Source organism: Homalodisca vitripennis, chromosome 8, assembly GCF_021130785.1.
Source record: "Homalodisca vitripennis isolate AUS2020 chromosome 8, UT_GWSS_2.1, whole genome shotgun sequence".
In the NCBI taxonomy this organism is placed as follows: domain Eukaryota; kingdom Metazoa; phylum Arthropoda; class Insecta; order Hemiptera; family Cicadellidae; genus Homalodisca; species Homalodisca vitripennis.
In genome coordinates this window covers 66852938-66874984 of record NC_060214.1, presented here as the reverse complement: position 1 = coordinate 66874984, position 22047 = coordinate 66852938, and the positions used below count along the sequence as shown (strand labels likewise).

General features: G+C 38.6%; 1 protein-coding gene across 1 annotated transcript in view; it reads left to right on the top strand.

Annotated features, from left to right (window-relative positions):
* Nucleotides 1-22047, top strand: part of LOC124368209 (GATOR complex protein Iml1-like) — a 105748-nt gene that overhangs the window by 44964 nt on the left and 38737 nt on the right. The window contains exon 12 of the mRNA XM_046825484.1: nt 11921-12124. Within this exon, the coding sequence (XP_046681440.1) occupies nt 11921-12124 (204 nt within the window). The remainder of the gene's footprint in view (nt 1-11920; nt 12125-22047) is intronic.

Here is a 22047-nt window from a genome sequence, read left to right as displayed (position 1 = left end):
TTTGAAATATTAAAATGGAAGGAACTGTCATTATATTAAAATCAATAAAACATTGCTTACAATCATCCTGATATGCTAAATTGGCCAAAATTCTCACTGTCTTCCTTTGCCATGTGAAAACCTGGCTAGCACCCTTACTATTTCCCCACAGCATTGCAGCATATAGCAAGTGAGAGTGAAATTCACTAAAGTAGGAGATAAGCATCATATCTCCACCAACACAAGATTTTAATTTTCTAAGTAGAAAACAGGCCGTAGACAGTTTTGAAATTACTGTGTTGGTGTGAGCCTCCCAAGAAAGCTTCTGGTCAAAAACTACTCCAAGCAACTTAACTGGTTTAGAACAATTTTCTTTTACATTCAACTTTTTCAATGTGAAGTAAATTGATTAAATTGATTCTGTTTTATCAGTATCGACTTCTAGATTATTACAATTAAACCAAGAATAAGCAACCTCCATTACCTCATCCACTATGTGTTTTTACCTCATTAAGTAATTCACCAGTAACTATAAATGAAGTGTCATCGGCATAAAGAGTGGTCTTACATGGAACATTGAAAGGCAGATCGTTAATGTATATAATAAACAAAAGCGGACCCAGAACAGATCCCTGTGGAACCCCAGCAAGGACTTCTCGAAATGTGACTCTGTACCAGCAACCGAGACTCTGTGCATTCTGCCACAAAGATAAGTTTCAAAAAAGTGCAATGGTTCATCGATAATACCATAACATTTCAGCTTACTAACCATACGAGTATACTAATAGTCTGATGTCAGAACCCGAAATCAGAAATACGAGTTAATGTGTATTTCAACAAGTTTTGTTTTCAAAACAAATAAAAAGTATTAAAACGTACTAATACAATAGGTTTATTTCATACTATGCATAACAAATAAAATTAGTAACTGACATGTTATTTTTATCAGCTATTCTCTCATCTGACATTAGGATGGCCGTGGCACGGGCTGTCTGAAGTTTGTGATCGTGACTAAATAAGTTTAAATGTGAACCGGGCTGTTGTTGCTTGTATAATTTGTGTTTGTGTTGTTATGAGGAAGGAATAGGTTTATTACTGTTAGATATAAGTGAATATGAGTGTAATAAAAGTGAAGAAATTGATGATGAATTCGTACCAGTTATAGTTGTACCAGCATGTATAAGATGCAGATTTAGAACATGCTGTCATTTCATGATATTGATAACAGTCAGATAACATAAAATGTAAATTATTATGATTTGTATAAGTATCTATGATTCACATGTTATTAGAAATAATTTGCAAAGTATAAAATTTACTTGTAAAACTTCAAATTGTGATTTTGGAAAAGACATTTTTAGGTGACTAATTTACAAAATGGTATAAGTCTAAATATTTTCGTGTAGGGAATACCATGCAGAAAAAATGTAATTTTTTCTTCAGTACAAGCTTTTACTTTAAAATTTTATTAAAATACTAGCAGTTACCCTCGGCTTCCCACGCAATAAGCTGAATTTCTTGTTGAGAAACCGGACAATATATTCATTTTATTCTTTTTCTATGACATAATAAACAGTCCTGAGATAATTGATAGTCACTCAAAGCTATTCCAATCTCCTGATCCATTTTAGATTTAAGTTTAAAGAACAGTGTTTTGGGAGCCTGAAATAGTAAAGTGAAACAGTTTTTATAAGATTTGTATTTCCCTCCAATATGCCATAATAATTTATAGAAGTTCTTCGACAATTTCAATAACAATAACAGTTTGCCTCTTTGTCTTAATGACTAAAGTGTATCGTACAACTAAAAATTTGCTGTGGTCAATATAAGTCTGTTCCGGTCGTTTAAATTTACTCCCGGTCTAATCTATTTATGGTTTCACAATTGAATTATGCTGTTGCACTAAACAAAAAAATGGTCTCATATGTTCGTTTTGGAATCCAAATTAGATTAATTTTTGGTGCTTAGGTGATTTTAATATTTCCACCGATTAATTAATATTTATAAAGGTATATGCTTGTAGTATAAGGGTAAGAGTGTGTTATTCCCATTTGCTTTTCTTCAACTACAGTAGAAATGCCATTCATAATGTGAAAGGAGCTAACCAGATTTGATTGCCTTATGTGCAAACATTCACAGCTTTCTACAATAAGGTAGTTTTTGTAACAATGCATAATAGTATTTCCATGGCATTAGATAGTTTATTGACCATTGGCGCAATCAAAATTTAAAATTAGATAATAACTTCGTCTATGCAATCTGCATTACATTACTGATCAAGCAGTTTACAATAATAACATAGCCTATTTTCTAAAATGTTAATGTAAACAAATTTTTCTGCCTTTTTAATGAAGTTCAGCTGAAAGTGTTAACAGCTGTTAAGTATCAGCTCACTTTGTATTATGTGTCACAGTGCAGTCTGTCGGATCCAATATAAAACACTCCAAAGTCAACAACAGTTTAGAAATAAATATTGACTAAATAAACAATTTAAATTGGACCGAATTGTAAATCTAAACGATTCTCGAATCCACCTGAAGACTCACAACAAATGGTTGACTCCATTATATTCCATAACCATTAACTTACTATTTTCAGATCTTTTACTATTTAAAAAACTCCAAAATTTAGTACTGTCTCTATTAATTAAAATTTCTATGTTATGCAAGTAATTATCGTACACAACCTTCATTTTGTGCTTCAAAAGAGACCTTTGATTCTTAAATCTATTATAATTTTCTAAAGAACTGTATTTTTTATATTTTTTCCTCAACTTTTCCTTTAGTTTCAAATTAAAAATAATTGATGGGGTGAACCAATAATGGATACTTCGATCTTTTTTCTCTTTTCAAAGGACAAGATTTTCCAACTATTTCATACACTCGACTGTAAAAGCAATTTGCTGCGCTATTTACGTTTGGGATGGAATACAATTGAGACCAGTTAGCGGAAGATAAGTCTTGATACAATTGAAGAAAGTTGGCCTTACTGAAACAATAACCCACTGGTCCAGTTGACCTTGACCTAAAAGATAACAATCCTCCCTCAATAGCCAGGTGATAAGGGTCCTCCCACTAAGTGATCCTCACACCTGGTTACCTCTATCTTATCCATGTTGGGAATAACTAAATCTAATGTTTTGTTTTGAAAACTGGAAATATTGTTTTTTCATTTAAGACCGTTTAAATTTAAAAATAGAGATAATTCCTTGCATACGTTATCACCAGTGATTAAGCTAGAATCTGATCCATATATTGGCAAGTTAAAATCACCTATGATCACTACGTTATTATTAACTGAAAACTGTATTTGCTGCATAGAATCGTAAAAAGCCTGGTAAACCCCTAATGGACATCTAGGTCTAAAATAAACTACACTAATATACAATACTTTTCCCGTATTATTTGAGATTTTTACCCAAACACATTCACATCCATTTACATTTACTTGAAAGTTATCTAATTTACTTGACAGTAAATCTTTAGACAAAGCTAATAAAACTCCCCCTCCTCCTTGTCTCCCTGTAATATCTAAATTTCTATCACACCTATATACATTAAAGTTATCAGAAAAGAGTTCTGATGAATTAAAACTTGATTGTAAATTCCTTTCTGTCAAGGCTATTATTTCAAAACTACTTGTCACTAAATTGCAAAAAAATGTATTAGTTTTAGTTCTGAGCCCTCATACATTTTTATAATAAATGGAATATTCTATTGATTCTTTAATCATTTAAATTGAAAGTGAACAAAAAAGTCAATTCCGATAAATTAGTTTTCCAAAAGTCGATTAAGAAAAAATTATTTGGGGCTAACTGTAGTAATAATAAATTATAAATATATAAATAGTATAGTAACGTATTAAAGCCAATAAATATATGCTAGGGCCTATGCATGAGAGACTATGGATTAATAAACTATAATAAATAATTAATAATAAATATAGAGAACACATAAATAAATATAAATATAGAGATTACACATAAATAAACCTTAATAGATATGAAAAAGTAACCCATTAAAGCTAAAAATGTATATTAGGGCTTTTGCATAAGATACTATGGATTAATGAACTATAGTAAATAATAATTAATAAATATAGAGAACACATAAATAAATTAAAAAAATATATAAAGATTACACATAAATAACACTTAAGAGGTATGCAATACGGTAACTTACAAATATTGTCTCTACATGCGTTGGAGGTCCGTGGAAGACGTGATCTTGATGACCGGCGATCCCTTCTCCCATCGTACAAAGATGGAGCAGTTGGCCGTCCACACTTGGTCATAACCCTTCTGCTTGGCAGCCTCCCTCGTCATCTTCTGCAGCTTTCGGTTGGCAGGTGTTAGCGATTCATTAATGTAAATAGAGTTCTCGCTGCTGTAGCCGAGATCGGTAGCTCTGAGGTTTCGCCTGACCTTCCTCTTGTTCCAGAAGTCATCTTTGTCGAGTCGGCTCACAAACTTTACGATGATGGGTCTGGGCTGAGTCTGTGTAGCTTTTCCCATCTGATGTACAGCATCCATCAGACCCAATGACCAGTTTTCAAATTGTAGGGTGACAGCCAATCTTCTCACGACATGTTGAATGTTTTCGTTTTTATCTTCCGGTATTCCATATATAATCAAGTTGTTTCTATGAGAATATTGTTCCAAGTCCCTAAGTTCTTGCTTAGTACTTTTCAGCTCTTTCCACAACCTCTGACTCTCCTCATTTACACATACCAGTTCATCCTCACAAGCAGTTATTTTCGAGTCCTGTTTGGTTACAAGTTGTTTCACATCACTGATTTTAGTATGGCACAGCTCAATAGAAGCAGCTAAATCTTTCTGTTCCTCTTTTAATGTCCTGTATGTCATCTGTATGTTTGCTTAGAATATTGATTATGGAGTTCAACTTGTCATCAATAGACTGTAGTGAAGCAGGCTCGGGCGTCTCCGGTTTTCATGACTTAGCCGAGTTACGCGTCGTGACCTTGTTATCAGCTGACATGGTGCTCACTGATATTGCACAGACCAGTTCCTATCAACTTAAAAACTTGCAATTTCTTATCAGCTTGTCAATTGTAGGTTGATTACTTACTCTCACAGTGATCACTAACACAATGTGCACGCACTTGACAACAATTGTAAACAATGGATCACTATTTCTCACTTAAAACTAACTAAATCACGGAACTGATGTATACGTGTCTTACGTGCAACTCATCCCCACTCCTTCATAATACACTATACAATACATAAAACTTATTTTATGTGGTTCTACCTTCACAATGATGTGCAACGTGCAGCGTGTTGTGTCACTATTGTCATTCGGAAACTATGGTCCGATTTCTTATAAAAAATAAATTACATATTTTTAAATAACTTGTTTTATTTGATTCCTGGTATTTTTCTTTATTTTTCAACATGGTTTCCATTTTTGTTTAACCATTTGTCATACTTTTGAATGGTGATGTCATAGAAGTCTGCTACCTGTGAGGATAACCAATCTTTAACTGCTTCTTTCACTTCGTAATCAGTGTTGAAACGCTTACCGCAGAGGCACTCTTTTGGTAGCGAAACAAGTGAAGGTCACTTGGTGTCAAGTCTGGGCTGTATGGCCGGTGGTCAATCTTTTACCAACCAAATGATCTGATGAGATTTTGGGTTTGGATGGCAGAGGTAGGTCAACAAGAGAACTCCAGATGTCAATAGGCTACTTCGCTTATTCTGTATTGCATGTCGAAGTTTAGTCAGAGTTTCGCAATAAGTGGCAGCATTTATTGATTTTCCTTGTTCCTTAAACTCGCCTAACAATTTCTGTCTATCAATAATCACGGTCACCATAACCGTGCGTGTTGAGGTTGTTTATTTGGTCTTGACTTTAACTGGCAACGTTGTGAGTCTCCATTCCATTGACTGGCGTTTTGTTTCTCATCACCTGTGATAATGTTCTCTAAAAATGTATCACCTTCCTATGATATCGGATCAAAAACAGTAACAACGGTAGTACAATTCACTGTATTTGACTTTGCTGTATGGTATTAGTTAAACAGATGTTTTCATAGTAAAATACATTTGTCAGTAAATCTATTTTGTGAAGGTATTATGATTTTTTTTACTATAGATCTTAATATTATAATTAATTTTTGCAAATATTGCGACAGTAATCGTTCATCATACTATTTTAAATGAAAACACTACACAGTATCATTTGATTTATTTATTTATTTAGATTTTACATGTTACAAATACAGATAGTTATCCAATTATAATGTAACATATCAATTCAAATATAACTAATAGTTTTATTCTTACTAGCTAACAATGCTCAAAAATTACAACACTTATGCTTAAAATCAAGTCCATGCTCTTCATGCCCTAAATTAAAGAATTGTACATTGAAATAAATTATGCCTATCAACAGCAATAATAATAACAACAAACACCTCATTAACTCAGTATAATTACATATAATTTTACCTAGACCGAAAATTTTTTCTAAAATATAAAACATTTTATATATATAACATAAAAAAAACAATGAACACAATAATAGAAATTAAATAATACCATAAATAACACATTTTATTAAATAGTGTAAATGAACCTTAAACTCGGATACAATAACAGCTTTGTATATTTTAAAAGAGTTATTTGGCTCTGGCTTTTTTCAACACCCGCCTCAGCTTCCCTAACACCCCCAAACCCCAGATGTCCAGGCGTTCCTGGGCCAAGCGCCAACACAGACAATGGCCTTGTAAGAAAATACAAGGCCTATCCGGCTTTTCGTCGGCCCGCACTGATCCGGACACCCGAGGAAAAGAAAGTGCTTCGGTACACGATTTTATTCAAAGCAAGGTCTGATTATTGCGGTAAAAGAGGTCAAGGTCGACGACACAATATCAACATGGTCAGGCAGAGCATTGTACAGCCGCATCATTGTATTGATAGGTGAATGTGCACCTAGATTTGAATGAGAGAAGTGAGGACTGAAACAACGCTCGAGCTCTAGACGAGGGGCGGGGAACATTAAAGTTTAAACGGGCAAGCAGGACACTGCAGTTCACCTCCCCAGTTTATCAGCTTCTTCAAGAAAACTAGAGACCCCACACAACGTCGCCTACGGAGGTTATCAAACTCAAACAAAGTCAATAATTCAGAATAAGGTAATTAAGTATGTATAAATGCCAAATATTTTTGAAGTACAAAAACCTTAGAAACTTTATTTGTAAGCGTTTCGATCATTTCAATTAAATAATATTGATATGGGTTCCATATTACAAATCCGAATTCCAATTTTGATCGAACCAAGGAAAAATACAATTGTATTAATGTAGATACTTTTTAAAAAAATTGACTCGACCTGCATACAAATCCAAAAATTTTGTACGCTGTTTTACAAATATCGATTACATGCTTGGAAAAAGAAAAAGTAGTGTCGAAATAACACCCAAATCTTTGAAATTTGAACAGACGGATAGAATAGGTGTCATTTAATAAGTAATTAAAATTTTACAACATTTCGAGTTTTTCTAGTGTACCTCATGACAACACACTTGTCCGCGTTAAATCGCAGGCCTGTTTGGCTCCACAAGAACAAACGATCCAAATCGTCTTGCAGTAATTTACAATCGTTTAAAAGATTTAAATCTCACGGAAGATTTTCATGTCATCTGCATACAACAAAACTTTACTATTTTTTCACACATTCCACAATATCATTTATAAATAAAATAAACAACAGCGACCAAGATTAGAACCCTGAGGCACACCAGATTGTACTTCAAATTCACTAGACAGAAATCCCATTAAATGTCACTAATTGTTTTCCTTTTGCCAAGGTATGATGAAAAAAATTTAATAGAATTTTCAGAGAATCCAAAACATAATAATTTTTTTAATAGTTCTAAATGATTGACCCTTGTCAAATGCTTTAGAGAAATCTGTGTAAACTTGACTCCCTCTATCTAAAAACTGATGAGCAGTAATCTGAAAAGTTTAATAGATTTGTGTTAATAGAGCGCCAGAGAAAACCCCATGCTGAAAAGGTGTAATATAATTTTGCACGTGGTTGAAAATTCTACTGTATAAAATTGATTCGAATAGCTTAGCTGGAGTTGACAACAAAGCAACTGGTCTATAGTTTTTTATATCGTTCTTCAAGCCTTTTTTAAATATTGAACCACTTTTGTTAGTTTCCACCGGTCTGGAAAATAATTTTGTTTTAATTGAAACATTAAATAAGTGTTTTAAAGGTGTAATTAAAAAATTCAAAACATCCTTTTTAAAAATAAAAGATGGTATGCCGTCTGGACCAAATGATCGCTTGGACTTGAGTTTCATAAATGCTTGCAACATCTCCTGATCAGTAATAGCACCCAGAGAGAAGGAAGGAATGTTTGAATGAACAGGAGAGCTGAGCGCAACGCTAGCCAGCTGATCACAGTCCAGAGCAGAGGTATCGTACACCGACTGGAAATACTGAGGCAAAGGCCTCTGCTATCTCCTCCGCATTACCCTCCACCTCACCCCCGTCCACTGTCATTGTTGTAGTTCTGTTATCAGTCGACCTCAATCTCCTCACCGCACTCCAGAATGACATCGGATTGTTTACTACGTCTTGCTCTAAAGAGGAAGTATAATTTAGATAATCAATTTTAATACACCGCTTTGATTCAGCTCTAATTAATTTAAATTCATTCAACAAGTATTCAAATTTTAATTTTTTATATTGTTTGCGTAATCGTTCTTTCCTTTTAATTATTTGAATTGTACCGAATGAAAACCAGATTGGATATTTAATTTTTTTCTGCTTTGTTACAGGTATGTGTTCATTAATTTTTGAATACAATAAATTATAAAAAATATGAACACCGTCATTTACATCACTAGTACCTAAAACCCCTTCCCAGTTTAAACAGGTTGATTGAATTGTAAAGAGCCAAAGTAATCTCCTTTTTTAAAATTAAACCTGCCATTGCTCATAGGCGAACCTTTAGTCTTATTTACAATACACTCAAAAACAATTTGCAATGGCGGGTGATAACGATCCAACTTAACCAAAGGCTCTTCTTCAAACACATTTAAATCTATATCAGTCAAAACTAAATCCAAGGTTCTCCCGGAACAGTTTAACACGTTGTTTTTTAATTTAAGGTCAAACATTTGCATAAAAAACATTAACTGTCTACAAATTTCTCCCCCATCAGTCAAAGTAAAATTGATTCCAGTTATGGGTAAATTGAAATCACCCATGACTAAAAATTTTATCGCATTTAGAAAGGTTGAATTGTTCAAATTTTTCGAAAAACTCTTTGTACAATGCTAATTTTGTGAATTAGGAGGGAAATATACTACGCCTAGAATAATTGAAAGAGATTTTGTTAAATTAATTCGCACCCACATATGTTCCCCATTAGTTTCTAAAGTATGAATAACGACTAGATTTTAAATTATTTTTTATAGCTAACAAGACACCCCCACCCAAACCAACTCTATCTCTCCTGTATACATTATAGCTATCATCAAACAGTTCAGAGTTACTTATAGATTCATTAAGCCAGGTTTCTGTGAGTGCAATAATTTTTATAGCTATTATTTAATACTCCCAATCTAAAAGATAAAGTTTTGGTCTTAAGACCTCTAACATTTTGATAATAGATATTTAAGTTACTACACATTTATAAAGTAATAAATTAGAAATATATATATATATACACACACATGCACCTAGGCAATGCAATAAGACAAATAAATAACACATGCAGTAAATATACATAAAGGAACAAATAGATAATAAATAATAACAAAACATACGTTGGCGATGCGATGACAGCCGGCAGCTTAACCATTGGTGTTGTTTCCCTTCCTCCATCCGTGGTCCAGTCCGCTGTGCTCGTCTCAGGCGCTCCAGTCCGAGTGGTCCTCTATCAGCTCAGGTTGATCTCCGTCAGATTTTCTCAGGAACATCTTTCCGGCAGCGGTGATCCATGCAAACTTGAAACGCAGCTCGTCCTTCAATTTGCGAGTGTCCGCCCACAGAATCCTTGTTCACGAGTCATCGCCAGGTTCACATAAATGGACAGATCACTGGAGAAGCCCAAGTTAGAAGCAGAGAAACCTTTTTTCTTGATGGCCAGGCGACGCACTTGCTCCATGTCGAACCTGCGACAAAACTTCACGATGATGTGCCGTGGACCAGTTCTCCCAGGAACAGCTGCCAGGCGATGCGCCGCGTCAATCATTGTAGGAGTCATCTTGAATCCCAAGACATCAGCTACTGCTATCACCAACTCGGTCACATTCTCAGTTTTCTTTTCAGGAACACCTTGTATCTCCAAACAGTTGCTCTTCAAATACTGCGCATTAGCGATAAGTTTTTTCTTCAGACTGTGACACCTCTGCGCCTCAGAGAAACGTTTGTCACTTTTTAACAACTCGATATTTTCACCCTGGGTCTTTATTTCGCCCTTCGAACGGTCTACATCGTTTTCAATATCGGTCAGCCTTTTGTGAGTAAAAGTCTAGAGTTTGGTTGATGTCTGCAGCAAACTTCTTGTTATCTTCTTTTATTGTTTTTATATCAGATTTAAATAAGGCACTGTCCGATTCAATATGAGAAATTTTTAAAAGAATAAGATCTAGTTTTTCATCAATAGCTTGCATATCACTGGCACTCCTGAGCACGGGTACGCACAATAGACTTGTTGTTGTTTTCACTCATGACAGCAGACGACAGACTGCAGTTGACAGACGACAGTACAGTAGATTACGTCACCACAGCTGACTTGACTTGCGTGCCCCAACTGGCGTCTCAGCTCCCAACTCAACTAACCTCACTTTGCACGAGATGTAGTGGTTATCACAGCAATTAGGTTTATAAAAGCACATTCACTGACAAATAACTTAATAGGTAAGAGTTGACATCCAAAGTAACATAACGGGCACAAATTTTCCAAATAACTCTTACATAAACCTAGATTAACAGATAAAAAACTAACGGAGCCGAGATCACACACGTCTACTCCACTTGCATGCTAGCGCTTTATATTGATATTTAATATTATATCAATAATATTGATATTTAATTATTATATCAATATTTTTTTAACTTGCTTTATATTTGTTTGATTACATAATAACTCAATAACTATTATAAACATTAGTAGTTGACTTTCAAATGTGTGTATTATTTAATATGAGTGATTAAATATTTCTCTTTTCTCCCACAATAAAAGAAGTGTAAAATACAGAGAGACACTTTCTTCTTCTTCTCGAGCATTTTTCACAACTGGTGAAACCTATTGCAGGACATCTCTAAAGAGGGTAGCTTGACAGGCTTAAGCTTTGTTAATATCATAAGAATTTGTAGTCTTTGATAAAGGCTTCAACCATCCTTTTCCAATAATGTTTTTCAAAAATTGGTTTTGTGTTTTTCTTTATTGAAATAATTACACCTTGATCCTTGGTTAGGATTAGAACTACGACATTAATCTAAGACTTGTTAGTGTGTCTAAGATAATCTTTATAAAATCCTCAATGTAGGTTAACGCTCATAACAAATGCAATGAGGAAGAATTTCATTTTCTGAAGAAGTATTGGCTTGTCACGGAAACATATCAGTTGGACTGGACAAAAAAACCAGTCAGAGTATCATAAAGTTATTGTTTGGCGGTCTAAATTGAGTTGGTTTACGCATCAATCAAAACAAAGCTAAGATAAATAGTCAGGAATCTACGTCAAACTGAATGTATTTGATGATTAAGGAGTATTACACAGTCTCTTGACCATGTATGTTCCTCTATTATGAAATATTACATAAAATCTACTGGTATGTTTGATTAGATTTAATATCAGTATGAAACAAATCAAAAAAATTTTTATTAGTTAAGAACATTAAGTATTAAGATTAATTAAGGCAATTTATTTTTTACACTATTATCTTCTCTATAGTTGCGAAGAGTCGTGGAGGTGATATGGCAGAGGGGGAAACTCGTCCAGCAGGTGCAACAGTGGGGTCTCCCGGCAGTCAGAGTTACGGGGCATATCCCCCCATCCTCCGGCCGGGACGTTCTCTCATCAACCCCTTTGATCCTTCTCATGTCACCATTAAGATCACTTCCAACCGGAGACGCTGGTCCCACGTCTTCCCGAAAGGTAGGTGTTTCGAGATAACATCTCGAGTAACAAGAAAAGTCAGTACACTTTTTGTATTTGAACATTGTTGTAAAACCCAACTTAATGAAATATGAATGTATGAATGTATAAATATATGATTTCATCTGTTGACGTTTAGTTTTGCATCAAAGTTTATTTTGACATATACAAGATTGAGTTCTCTGTTGGAGCATGTCCCTCCATAGAATTTAGCTGAGTATAATTAAATCCCCATTTTATTTTATTTTCCAAGGGAATCATCCAATTTATAAATTTGTACATACTTTAGTACACTATCATAATTAAATGCAATATGATACGAAGTAGGTCCAGAAAGTAAGTTTTGTTTAAATTTATCGCCACTGCAGTTCCGCACATGCGCGGTAGACGCTCTGTATCAAGGAGAAGAAACGTGTGCCATTGCGAGAACACTGTCACCTACGCTTTGTTGTGCTTCTTTACAATGTCAGTGTTGATTGAAAATCCCGCAGCTTGTGACATCAAATCTGAGATTCTTTTTCTGAATGCTAGGAAAGTGATACCAATTAAAATTTATTGGCCAATAAATTTATATAATTACATTACATTATTGAAATTTTTATAAATCAAAATGTGATGATTGATTCAATGGTGAGAAGCGGGGTCCGACAGTTCAATGAAGGACGTAGTGAAGTGCATGATGAGGAACGAAGTGGGCGTCCATCTTTGGTTACAGGAGAACTGGTTCAACCGATTTATGACAGGGTCCAAGATCTCTCTCTATATGCAATTTCCTCAAATCTCACAATCACTAATTCATGAAATTGTTACTGGAAAACTCAAATTTCATAAACTTTGCTCACGTTGGGTACCAAAAATTCTTACTGATCAACACAAAACAAAACGGATGGGTAGTGCACTTCAGTTTAACCCCTTATGATGAAGGTGTTGAAGAATTTCTGGCACAGATAGTCACAGGAGATGAAACTTGGGTTTCTTATGACACCCCTGAATGTAAGCGGTAATCAATGAAATGGAGGCACACTTCATCCCCAGCAAAGGTTAAGGCGAAACAAATCTTGACACCTAGAGAATTGATTTGCACAGTGTTCTAGAACTGGAAAGGTATTTATTTTTTTTTTCTTTCCTTGGGGTGGCCTACTGCCATGCACTTAAACCTCAAGGGCTTTTTGCGCACCCTGGAAACACACCATAAGGCCCACCAGTCTACAATTTCAGCAGTTCCACAAACCGCCGAAAACAACCTATCAGGTCCTCCTGGGAAAATTCACCCCCCGTGTCCAAACTACCAAAGATGGCATACCGCTCCCTTGCTATTGTGGGGTAATCAAAGAGCAGGTGCTCAGCAGTTTCCTCCTGCTCATTACACCTTCTACAGAGCGGATCCTCCTGAAGGATACCGACTCTGTGAAGATGCTTCCTCAGGTGACCATGCCCCGTAATGAGACCAATAACCTGAGAAGACATTGATCTATTTAATGAGAGAAGGTCCGAAGCAACCCTGGAGGAAGGTGACTGTAATACCATTCTACTCATCCGTGCGAATCCATTTCGAGACAACCCTAGAGGATTCACACCTTGGAACACCGCAGAACGGTTGAGGGCCCATCATAATTGTCGCTGAGCCCTGGTTCGCCAGGGCATCAGCTCTTTTGTTCCCATGAATCCCCTCATGACCAGGAACCCAACAAACGGTCACATTGTTGATTCTGGCAAGGGAGGAAACGGCCTGATAGCAATCCCAAACCAGTTTGGATTAGATCACGCAAGAGTACAGCGCCATCAGCGCCGCCTGACTGTCCGTGAAAATATTAATCGTCTTGCTCCTATATCGCAGACAAAGATTCTCACAAGCACATTCCATAATAGCTTCGACCTCCGCTTGAAAAACTGTCGGATACGGACCCATAGGGACCACCAGCTCCCTACATGGTTTCACTCCCAGAATTCCAGTGCCTGTGCCACTTTTTGTTTTAGAGCCGTCTGTGAACCATTCGAGCTCCGCTGATGGAAGAGGTTTCCTTCCCTCTGATCAATCATCCCTAGAGGGTACAACAATCCTAAAGGGTTTGTCAAAGGAAAACTTTTGTGGCATCTGATCAGAGATCATGTGCAGAGCATCCTCCTGTATCAGGGTGCTAATTCTACAGTGCCCACCGCTGCAACCCGACCAGAGTCCCATCTGCTGAAGACAGTAGGCACTCCTCCTCGCCATAGCCCGAATGACAATGTCCAGGGGGGCGAGGTTAAGACAACAGTCCAGAGCCATGCCTGGCACACTAGGAAAAGCCTCAGTGATAGCAAGGCAGGCCATCCTTTGGATACCTGCCAGACGAGCTACCACCGTGTTGGCCTCCGTTTTTGGAAACACCAGATGACAGCTCCGTACATTAGTGCAGGTCTGACCACGGAAACATAAAGCCAGTACAAGAGCCTCGGCTTCAGTCCCCAGGGCCCACCTATCACACGGCTGCATTGCATTAGAGACCATTTCCCCCTGGCAATGACCCTTTCTAGATGAGGTCCTCAGTTTAGAACTCTATCTAGGATCACGCCCAGGTACTTGACCTCAGACTTCAGCTCAATGGAAGAGCCTTTGAATAGGAAGGGACCAGTGCCCTCCATCTGTCGCCTCCTGGTAAAGACAACCACAGCAGCCTTGGTGGGGTTGACAGTGAGGCCAACCTCATCGCACCAATTTCCCACCATGTTCAGAGCAGCATTGGTCAGTTCCGTGATTGTTGTGTTGAACTTGCCACTCACAAGAATCACAATATCATCTGCGTACCCCTGTGCAAAGACACCGCTACTATTCAAAGAATTTAGCAGGTCGTCCACAACCAGGTTCCACAGAAGAGGAGAGAGGACGCCACCCTGCGGACAGCCCCTCATAGTCTTCGCACTAACACTTGCTCCCATGAGGGTTGTGACAACCATCCTGTCTGTGAGCAAGGCCCTTATCTAGTCACACACACCTGAACATCAACACCACGTCTTGTAGACCGCATTGATAATCGCCTGAGTGGCTGTGTTGTCAAAGGCTCCTTCGATGTCTAGAAAGACACTATGGGTACCTCTTTTGCAGCCAGCGTCTTCTCAATCCTGCATACCAATTGATGCAGGGCCGAGTCGCATGACCTTCCTGGAGTGTAGACATGCTGGTTAGGATGTAGAGGTCACTCCAAAAGAGCTCCCTCCCAAACAAACTTGGCAACCATTTTCTCCATTTTAAGAAGAAAGGAGGACAGGCATATCAGCCTGAAAGACTTCGGCCGATCCATGCCAGCCCTCCCCTGCTTCGGTATGAACACTACTCTGGACACTTTCCAGGATAGTGGAATGTACCTGAGGGCCATGGAGGCTCTGAACAGTCTGCACAGCTGGGGAAGGAGAATATCCAACCCCCGCTGCAAGCAAACCGGTCTCACCCCGTTACCCCCAAGAGCTTTGTAAGGACTGAAAGAGTTGATCGCCCACTCAGTCCTTCTGAAGGTCACAATACGGTGCGTCAGACTCCACTGCAAATGAGTGGTGCGGCCCGCATGTCTCCCCTCACTGTCGGGTGGTTGATCACCCTCATGAACAATACAGTCCGGAAAGTGTGTTCCCATCATAACTTTTAGAACTCCTTCCGGTTCAGTAATGTAAACACCTTGATCGTCCTTGAGACTATCGAGCGGCGAGATGGGATTTTTTTGCTAGTAGCTTTTGTAGCCTTGCACAACCCTGCACACTATCAATATATGTGCAGAACTTCTTCCAGGCTAGCCTCTTAGCCGTACGAACCTTGCGGTTGTACAGTGCAAGAGCCTTGTGGTAGGTCTCCCAAGTGCCCCAAGTTTTGGCTCTCCTGAATAAAGCCCTGACCCTCTACCTCAACGAGGCCAGTTCAGAGCTCCACCAGGCTACCTTGAATCTATTCCTATTGATAAACGGGCAGCCGAGATCAAAGGAACCGACAATCGCAGAAGTAAGACTGTCGGCAGACTTGTCAAGCTGCGCTGTGCTGTGAATCCGTTTCCCATTAGTGGAATCAGACTCTAGCTGTGCCCTGAGGTTTTCCTTGTATGATACCCAGTTTGTGTTCCTCGGATTCCTATACTGAACTTTTTTCCAGCATCTGTTCACCGATCTTTAAACAGATGTGAGCATGATCAGAGAGGGGGGCTCGTCAGACACATGCCAGCCACGTATCCGACCAGCCATACCCTCCGACATCATGGTCACATCTATCACCTCCCTACGCGTCCTCGTGCGAAACGTGGGCACATTTCCCACATTTGCAGTCACTAGACTACGGGACATTATATATTCCAGAAGCAACTTACCTCTGTTGTTAGTGTTGGTGCTGCCCCACGCCTCGTTGTGCGAGTTGGCGTCGCATCCCACCACCAGTTCCTATCCACTCCTCCCAACATGGCCACCAAGGCAGCCAGTTCCCTGGAGGGCGTGGACTCCACATCATCATACGGTAGGTATGATGATGCAACCAGCAGGACTCGTCCAGTCCCAGCCACCATCAGCCTGACTGTGGCGAGATCCCTGCAACAAAATTCCAGAACAGGAATGCTGTCCACCTTGTTGCTTACAACAATACATGCTCTGGCCTTTTCAACCTGGGCACTAACAATTTTCACCCCTGTCATTGAAAGCCCTGATATTTTTCCCTTGCAGATCCAAGGTTCCTGTATCAGAGCCACATGAAAATCTTCCGACAGGAAGTGTCTGCAGAATACAGCTGAGGCAGCTTTATTGTGCTGCAGGTTGATCTGAAGGACCTTGACCCCCATGATCAGCCGCCCCACCCCGTGCCCTCAGCTGGACCTGCTCCACACTAATGAACACCCTCCAGCCCCTCCCTTTAAGAGTAGCTGAAGACTGCTCATCTACCAAAATTACTAAGGTTACAGCACCTGCAGTTGCCTCCCTCGGCTTTTTTAACCTTCTCCTTTCGTTGGATGACATTTTGCCCGTGTCCCTCCTCCATTCACTGTTCCGGAAGCCAGGTGCCATCAGCCATCTTTTGCTCCATCGCCCAACGCTTGCGCAATTTAAAGGGGAGCTTGAGGTAGTGGTGCCTTACTCATTGATTTCTTACTGCGTGGTCAAACAATCAGAGCAGATGTTTATTGCGAGACACTTAGGATATTGCGCCGCGCAATACAGATTAAGCGCCGAGGATTGCTGTCCAAAGGTGTTGTTTTTCTTCACGACATCGCACTCCCACACACTGCAAATGTGACAAAACACCTCCTACAAGGATTTGGCTGGGACGTGTTTGACCATCCTCCGTACAGCCCTGACCTCGCTCCTGGCGACTTTCATATGTTCTTACATCTCAAGTCGTTCCTTGGCAGTCAACACTTCAACAATGATGAAGAGCTGACAGAAAATGTTTCCAACTGGTGGAAGGCACTGGCGGCAAACTTCTATGAAGCAGGTATACAGAATGCGCATATGTATACACGCTATGACAAATGCCTGCAAAATTTCAGCGGGTTATGTGGAAAAGTAGTTGAAGAGTTGTAGAATTTTGTGCAATAAATAATTTTTCTGTATCTGTACACACTTTAATTGTGTTCCCAAACGGAACTTACTTTCTGGACCTACCCCATAGAACAATGAATAAATACTATGGTTATACCTACTTAAAACTATACAACAGTATGTGGCCAAAAGATAATAAGAGTTGATCTAATAAATGACAAAAGAAAGCAAAACAGTGGCTAATAACAAAAAAATATTAACAATAATTCCTAGCATTCAAAGAATAAAAGCTATAACTTGCTTAACAAAAAAATAGTGGAGACTTTCAATGATATACAAACTATAGACTATAAAACAACAACAATATTAAACAACAAGCAGTATTAATATAAATCGAAACAAAATAACAAGGTTACAACAGTAAATGCTGATTTAAATTAGTTGTACGAGGGGTATTAGAAAAATAAGGTTCCCTATCCCACCGAGACAGAATGCGATATGTTGGGAGGAATCTGGAAACACTCTTACTCATTAGCTGTCCCTCTCTCTATCCATACCACTCGCACCTCGCTAAGTCCAACAGTGCCGGCCTAGCTGCCTTCGAAGATGGAGCTCCCTTTTCGTTGTTACCGCCAGATGCGAAATTCGTGCTGTGATACGTTTTTTAAATGTAAAACAGATTTCACCTATTGAAATTCATCGTTAGTTAATCGAAGTTTATGGGGAAACATTAAGAAAACTGAGACGCGCGATCCAGAACCGCCAGTGAGGAAGATTGTCCAGTGGTATGAGGCTTCTCCATGACAACGCTTGACCTCATGTCTCACGTCAAACTCAAGAGCTGCTGACAAATTTTGGCTGGACTATTGTGCTCCATCCCCCCTATAGCCTAGAACTCCAGACCTAGCCCCAAGTGATTATCACTTATTCCCAAAATTAAAGGAATACTTGTGTGGCCTTCAGTACCGATGATGAAGTCAAGGAAGAGGTTACTCGATTCCTCAAAGGATTGGCGGCAGAATTCTACAACATGGGGATAGAAAAGTTGGACCATCGTCTACAAAAGTGTTTGGACAGAAACGGTGATTATGTGGAAAAATAGCTTAACTTTTAAGTTTTAAATTGATGTATAACACTAAGTAGAAATATAGAGCTCTCTATTTTAAAAAATCATGGGAACCTTATTTTTCTAATACCCCTCGTACAAATAAATAACAAGGTTCAACAAAATGAAATAACAAATTAACAACAATAACAAGTGCAAATAAATTAAGTGACAAGTAAGACCGACTGATTATTTGAACAGTAGAAAATATAATGTGTGTAAATAAGATAAAAGATTTTCATTCTCTTTTCACTCGCTAGAGGCTCCCTCTCTCTCAGTCTTGGTCACAGTCCTCTTGAAAGAGTGGAGAGTTGAAGAAATATACTTCATGTGACACTGAGTTTCCGAGCTGCTTGAAGCATCCTAAAGATTGGGCTCTTTAGTTGGTGGTGTGCTGAACTCTGATGAAGACGTTTATACATCCTGTTTGACTTGCTACTCGAACGGAGATTAGTTCAAGAAGTTCAGGGCAGTTGATGGATTAATTGATCAGAGCAAGTCTTGGGTCTATCAGGCGTAGGAGCCAGTTCTGGACTTGCTGCAGGGCTGATGGGGAGACGCCATAGTGGAGGCATATTCCAAGAAAGTATGAACACAGGCACAATAGAGCAGTTTGAGAGAGTTCCGCCTTGTAAGATGTGAGAAGGCTCTGGGAACAAGTCCAAGGCATTGATTAACTCTGGTTATTATTCCAGTAATGAGGTTTCTATTGCTCAGAGTTATTGCAATAGGACTTAAAGATTCCTTATTTCACATTTATTCTGTAGGATCACCCCACTAAGTGTATAATCATTAACAATGAATGTCCCGGATCTGTACAAAGAAATACTAAAACACTTGTCTCTGTTAAGTTCCGTGCAGTTCTCCTGACACCAGGAAAGAACAGCATTTGGGCTGCATTGCAAAACAAGGCTATCATTGGTGTTCTATACACTACTGATCAGTTTGATATTGTTTGCTAACAAGAGATATTTGGTGTCTTTTATTATATCGGTGAATAAATTGATTAAGATTGGACCCATGTGTGAACACCAAGGAACACCTGAAATTGCAATGATCTTGGAAGATTGAGATCCAGCAAAATGAACGAACAGTCTTCTGTTCTCTCCAACCACCTTAGTCCATTGATTCTATAGGACTTGAGTTTAGCCAAGAGATGTTTGTACTTTACCCTGTTGAAGGCTGTAGAGAAGTCTAGGTATATGGCATCGAATTGAGCCCCTTCATTAAGGCGTTTATGATGTAGGTTTCTAGACAATCAAGTTGGTAACCGTTGATTTATTGGGCAATAAACCGTGTTGAGAGGGATTGACAATGGGTGAAAAATGGGGTTGGATCTTTGTTAGTATGAGCTTCTCAAACAACTTGGAAAGAGATGATTGGATCACTATGGGTCTATAGTTCTTCACATTAGCACGGGAACTGGCTTTATGGATGGGAGTGATGAAACTCAGATTTAAGACTTCAGGAAAAACACCAGTACGAATGGATTCGTTGACAAGTGCAACCTCGTCTCGTCGTGACTGGAAGAGGGCACCTTTCCAGAGGATCAATTATTTACTAGGGATCCGCTACCAAATTACCTCCATCCAAACCTAAGCAGCTTTGATGAGAATATAGTTAACTAATAGTTTAGATATGATTCTGTAAGTTCCCTAACTATAAACTCGGGCCTAGTGTGATCTAAATACCCTGATACTTGGCCTACTTCACACGATAGCCACACATGACACCACATCCGCTCCGGCAGCTTGCTTCTGGTTGGCAGGAATGAGTCTACTGGAACCTGTCCAGGAGTATTTCTGATAGTAGAAGGCTCCCATTTTTAAAACTATGACTAATTAGTCGATCCAGCTGGCTATCGTGTTCGCAGTCACTGATAGATTACATTCCAAATTCAAATCTATAGTGGCACTCGCCACATCCTCCCCTCCTCTGAGGAGTTCGAAGGATATTTGGCTAGCTATTTCGAGTGGCATAATGGGTATGAAGAATATCATTTGAATAAAAGTGAATTAGTTATAGTTAAACCAAGTCAATTATCCCAATCTAGAATGTAGTACTTACTAAAATTTAAAAAAATACTACCATGCAAAAAAGGTAAAGCAGAAAACGCGCCTACTCTCGCTAAACAGCTCCAGTCATCAACCACAGATAATTTCAATCCAAAAGTGGAATGCAACGAAGAGCTATCTATCACCAGTATGTCACATGCCTGCTGTATACTTCTTACCCTTTCACCGTTATCATCGGACTTCTTTTACAAGTTTATTTAATTTATTTAAAATAAGTTATGTAAAAAGGATTTGAAACTGTGGTTGACTGAGAATCACACCTTTCATTCAGCCCAATCATCAGACTTGGATTTTCTCCTAAAAGAGGTCAAATTGGAAAGGAGATATTAAAGATATTTCTTTCTTGTTTTACTCACTTAAATATTTCTTTCTTCATAGCTGGCCATTATCCCAGTTCTGTTCCCCTTACTTCCCTCCCTCCCTCTCTCCTGCAAATGGGAGACAAGCCTGCTACCAACAAGCCAATCCACCGGACACAAAAGGAATGTGATTGAAAGGTCCCTATAACCTATGGATGATATGGCCATTGGAAATGTAAAACCAAATCTATGTGATTGAGGTATCCTAGTGACTAAAATCATAAGAGGTGAGGTTAAGAGGAGAATTGGTCCACTAACACAGTTCTGCAAACTTATCTAACCTATTAGTTTCTCAAGATTGTTTGTTGGCATATGGCTTATAGTTTTCCTTATATGGAGTGTTCAGATCGAGAGTGTTTGAGTCAACAACAGCAATTTCTTCTGTTGGCTCAGAGATATGATTTGTTAAGTGTTGTTTTGTTTGGATGTATGTTAACAGCGCTCAACAGAACGCTTCCCAGAGGTTACTTGTTTCAGTATGACTTGTGATTGACAGACAGAGATGTTATAGGTCAACTGCTATTAAAGGAACCTGTGCAGAAGCAAATTTATGAGCAGTACCGCGCAGGAGGGGCCCCCCTCCGGCGGGGAGTTGGGGTTGGGAGTGGGACCAGCACCTTCTTGTATCTGTTTATCAGCTGTGTGGATCGTGTTTCGCTCTCACAGTTTTCTTTACACTGCAGCTACTTTATATTTTTTGTGTGTATGCGTATATAAGTGTCGCAGTCTAAGCGTAAAATATTAATTGAACAGATTAATGTAGCTATAGATGTATCCAGGAAGCTTGCATTTTATTTTGAGGTTAGCCGTGCATTGGCAGTGGCCATTAGAGATGTGTCCTTCAATTCGAACGGGTCAGTCAAGTGAACATGTGAGCCAGATCAAAGTGTTTCAAAA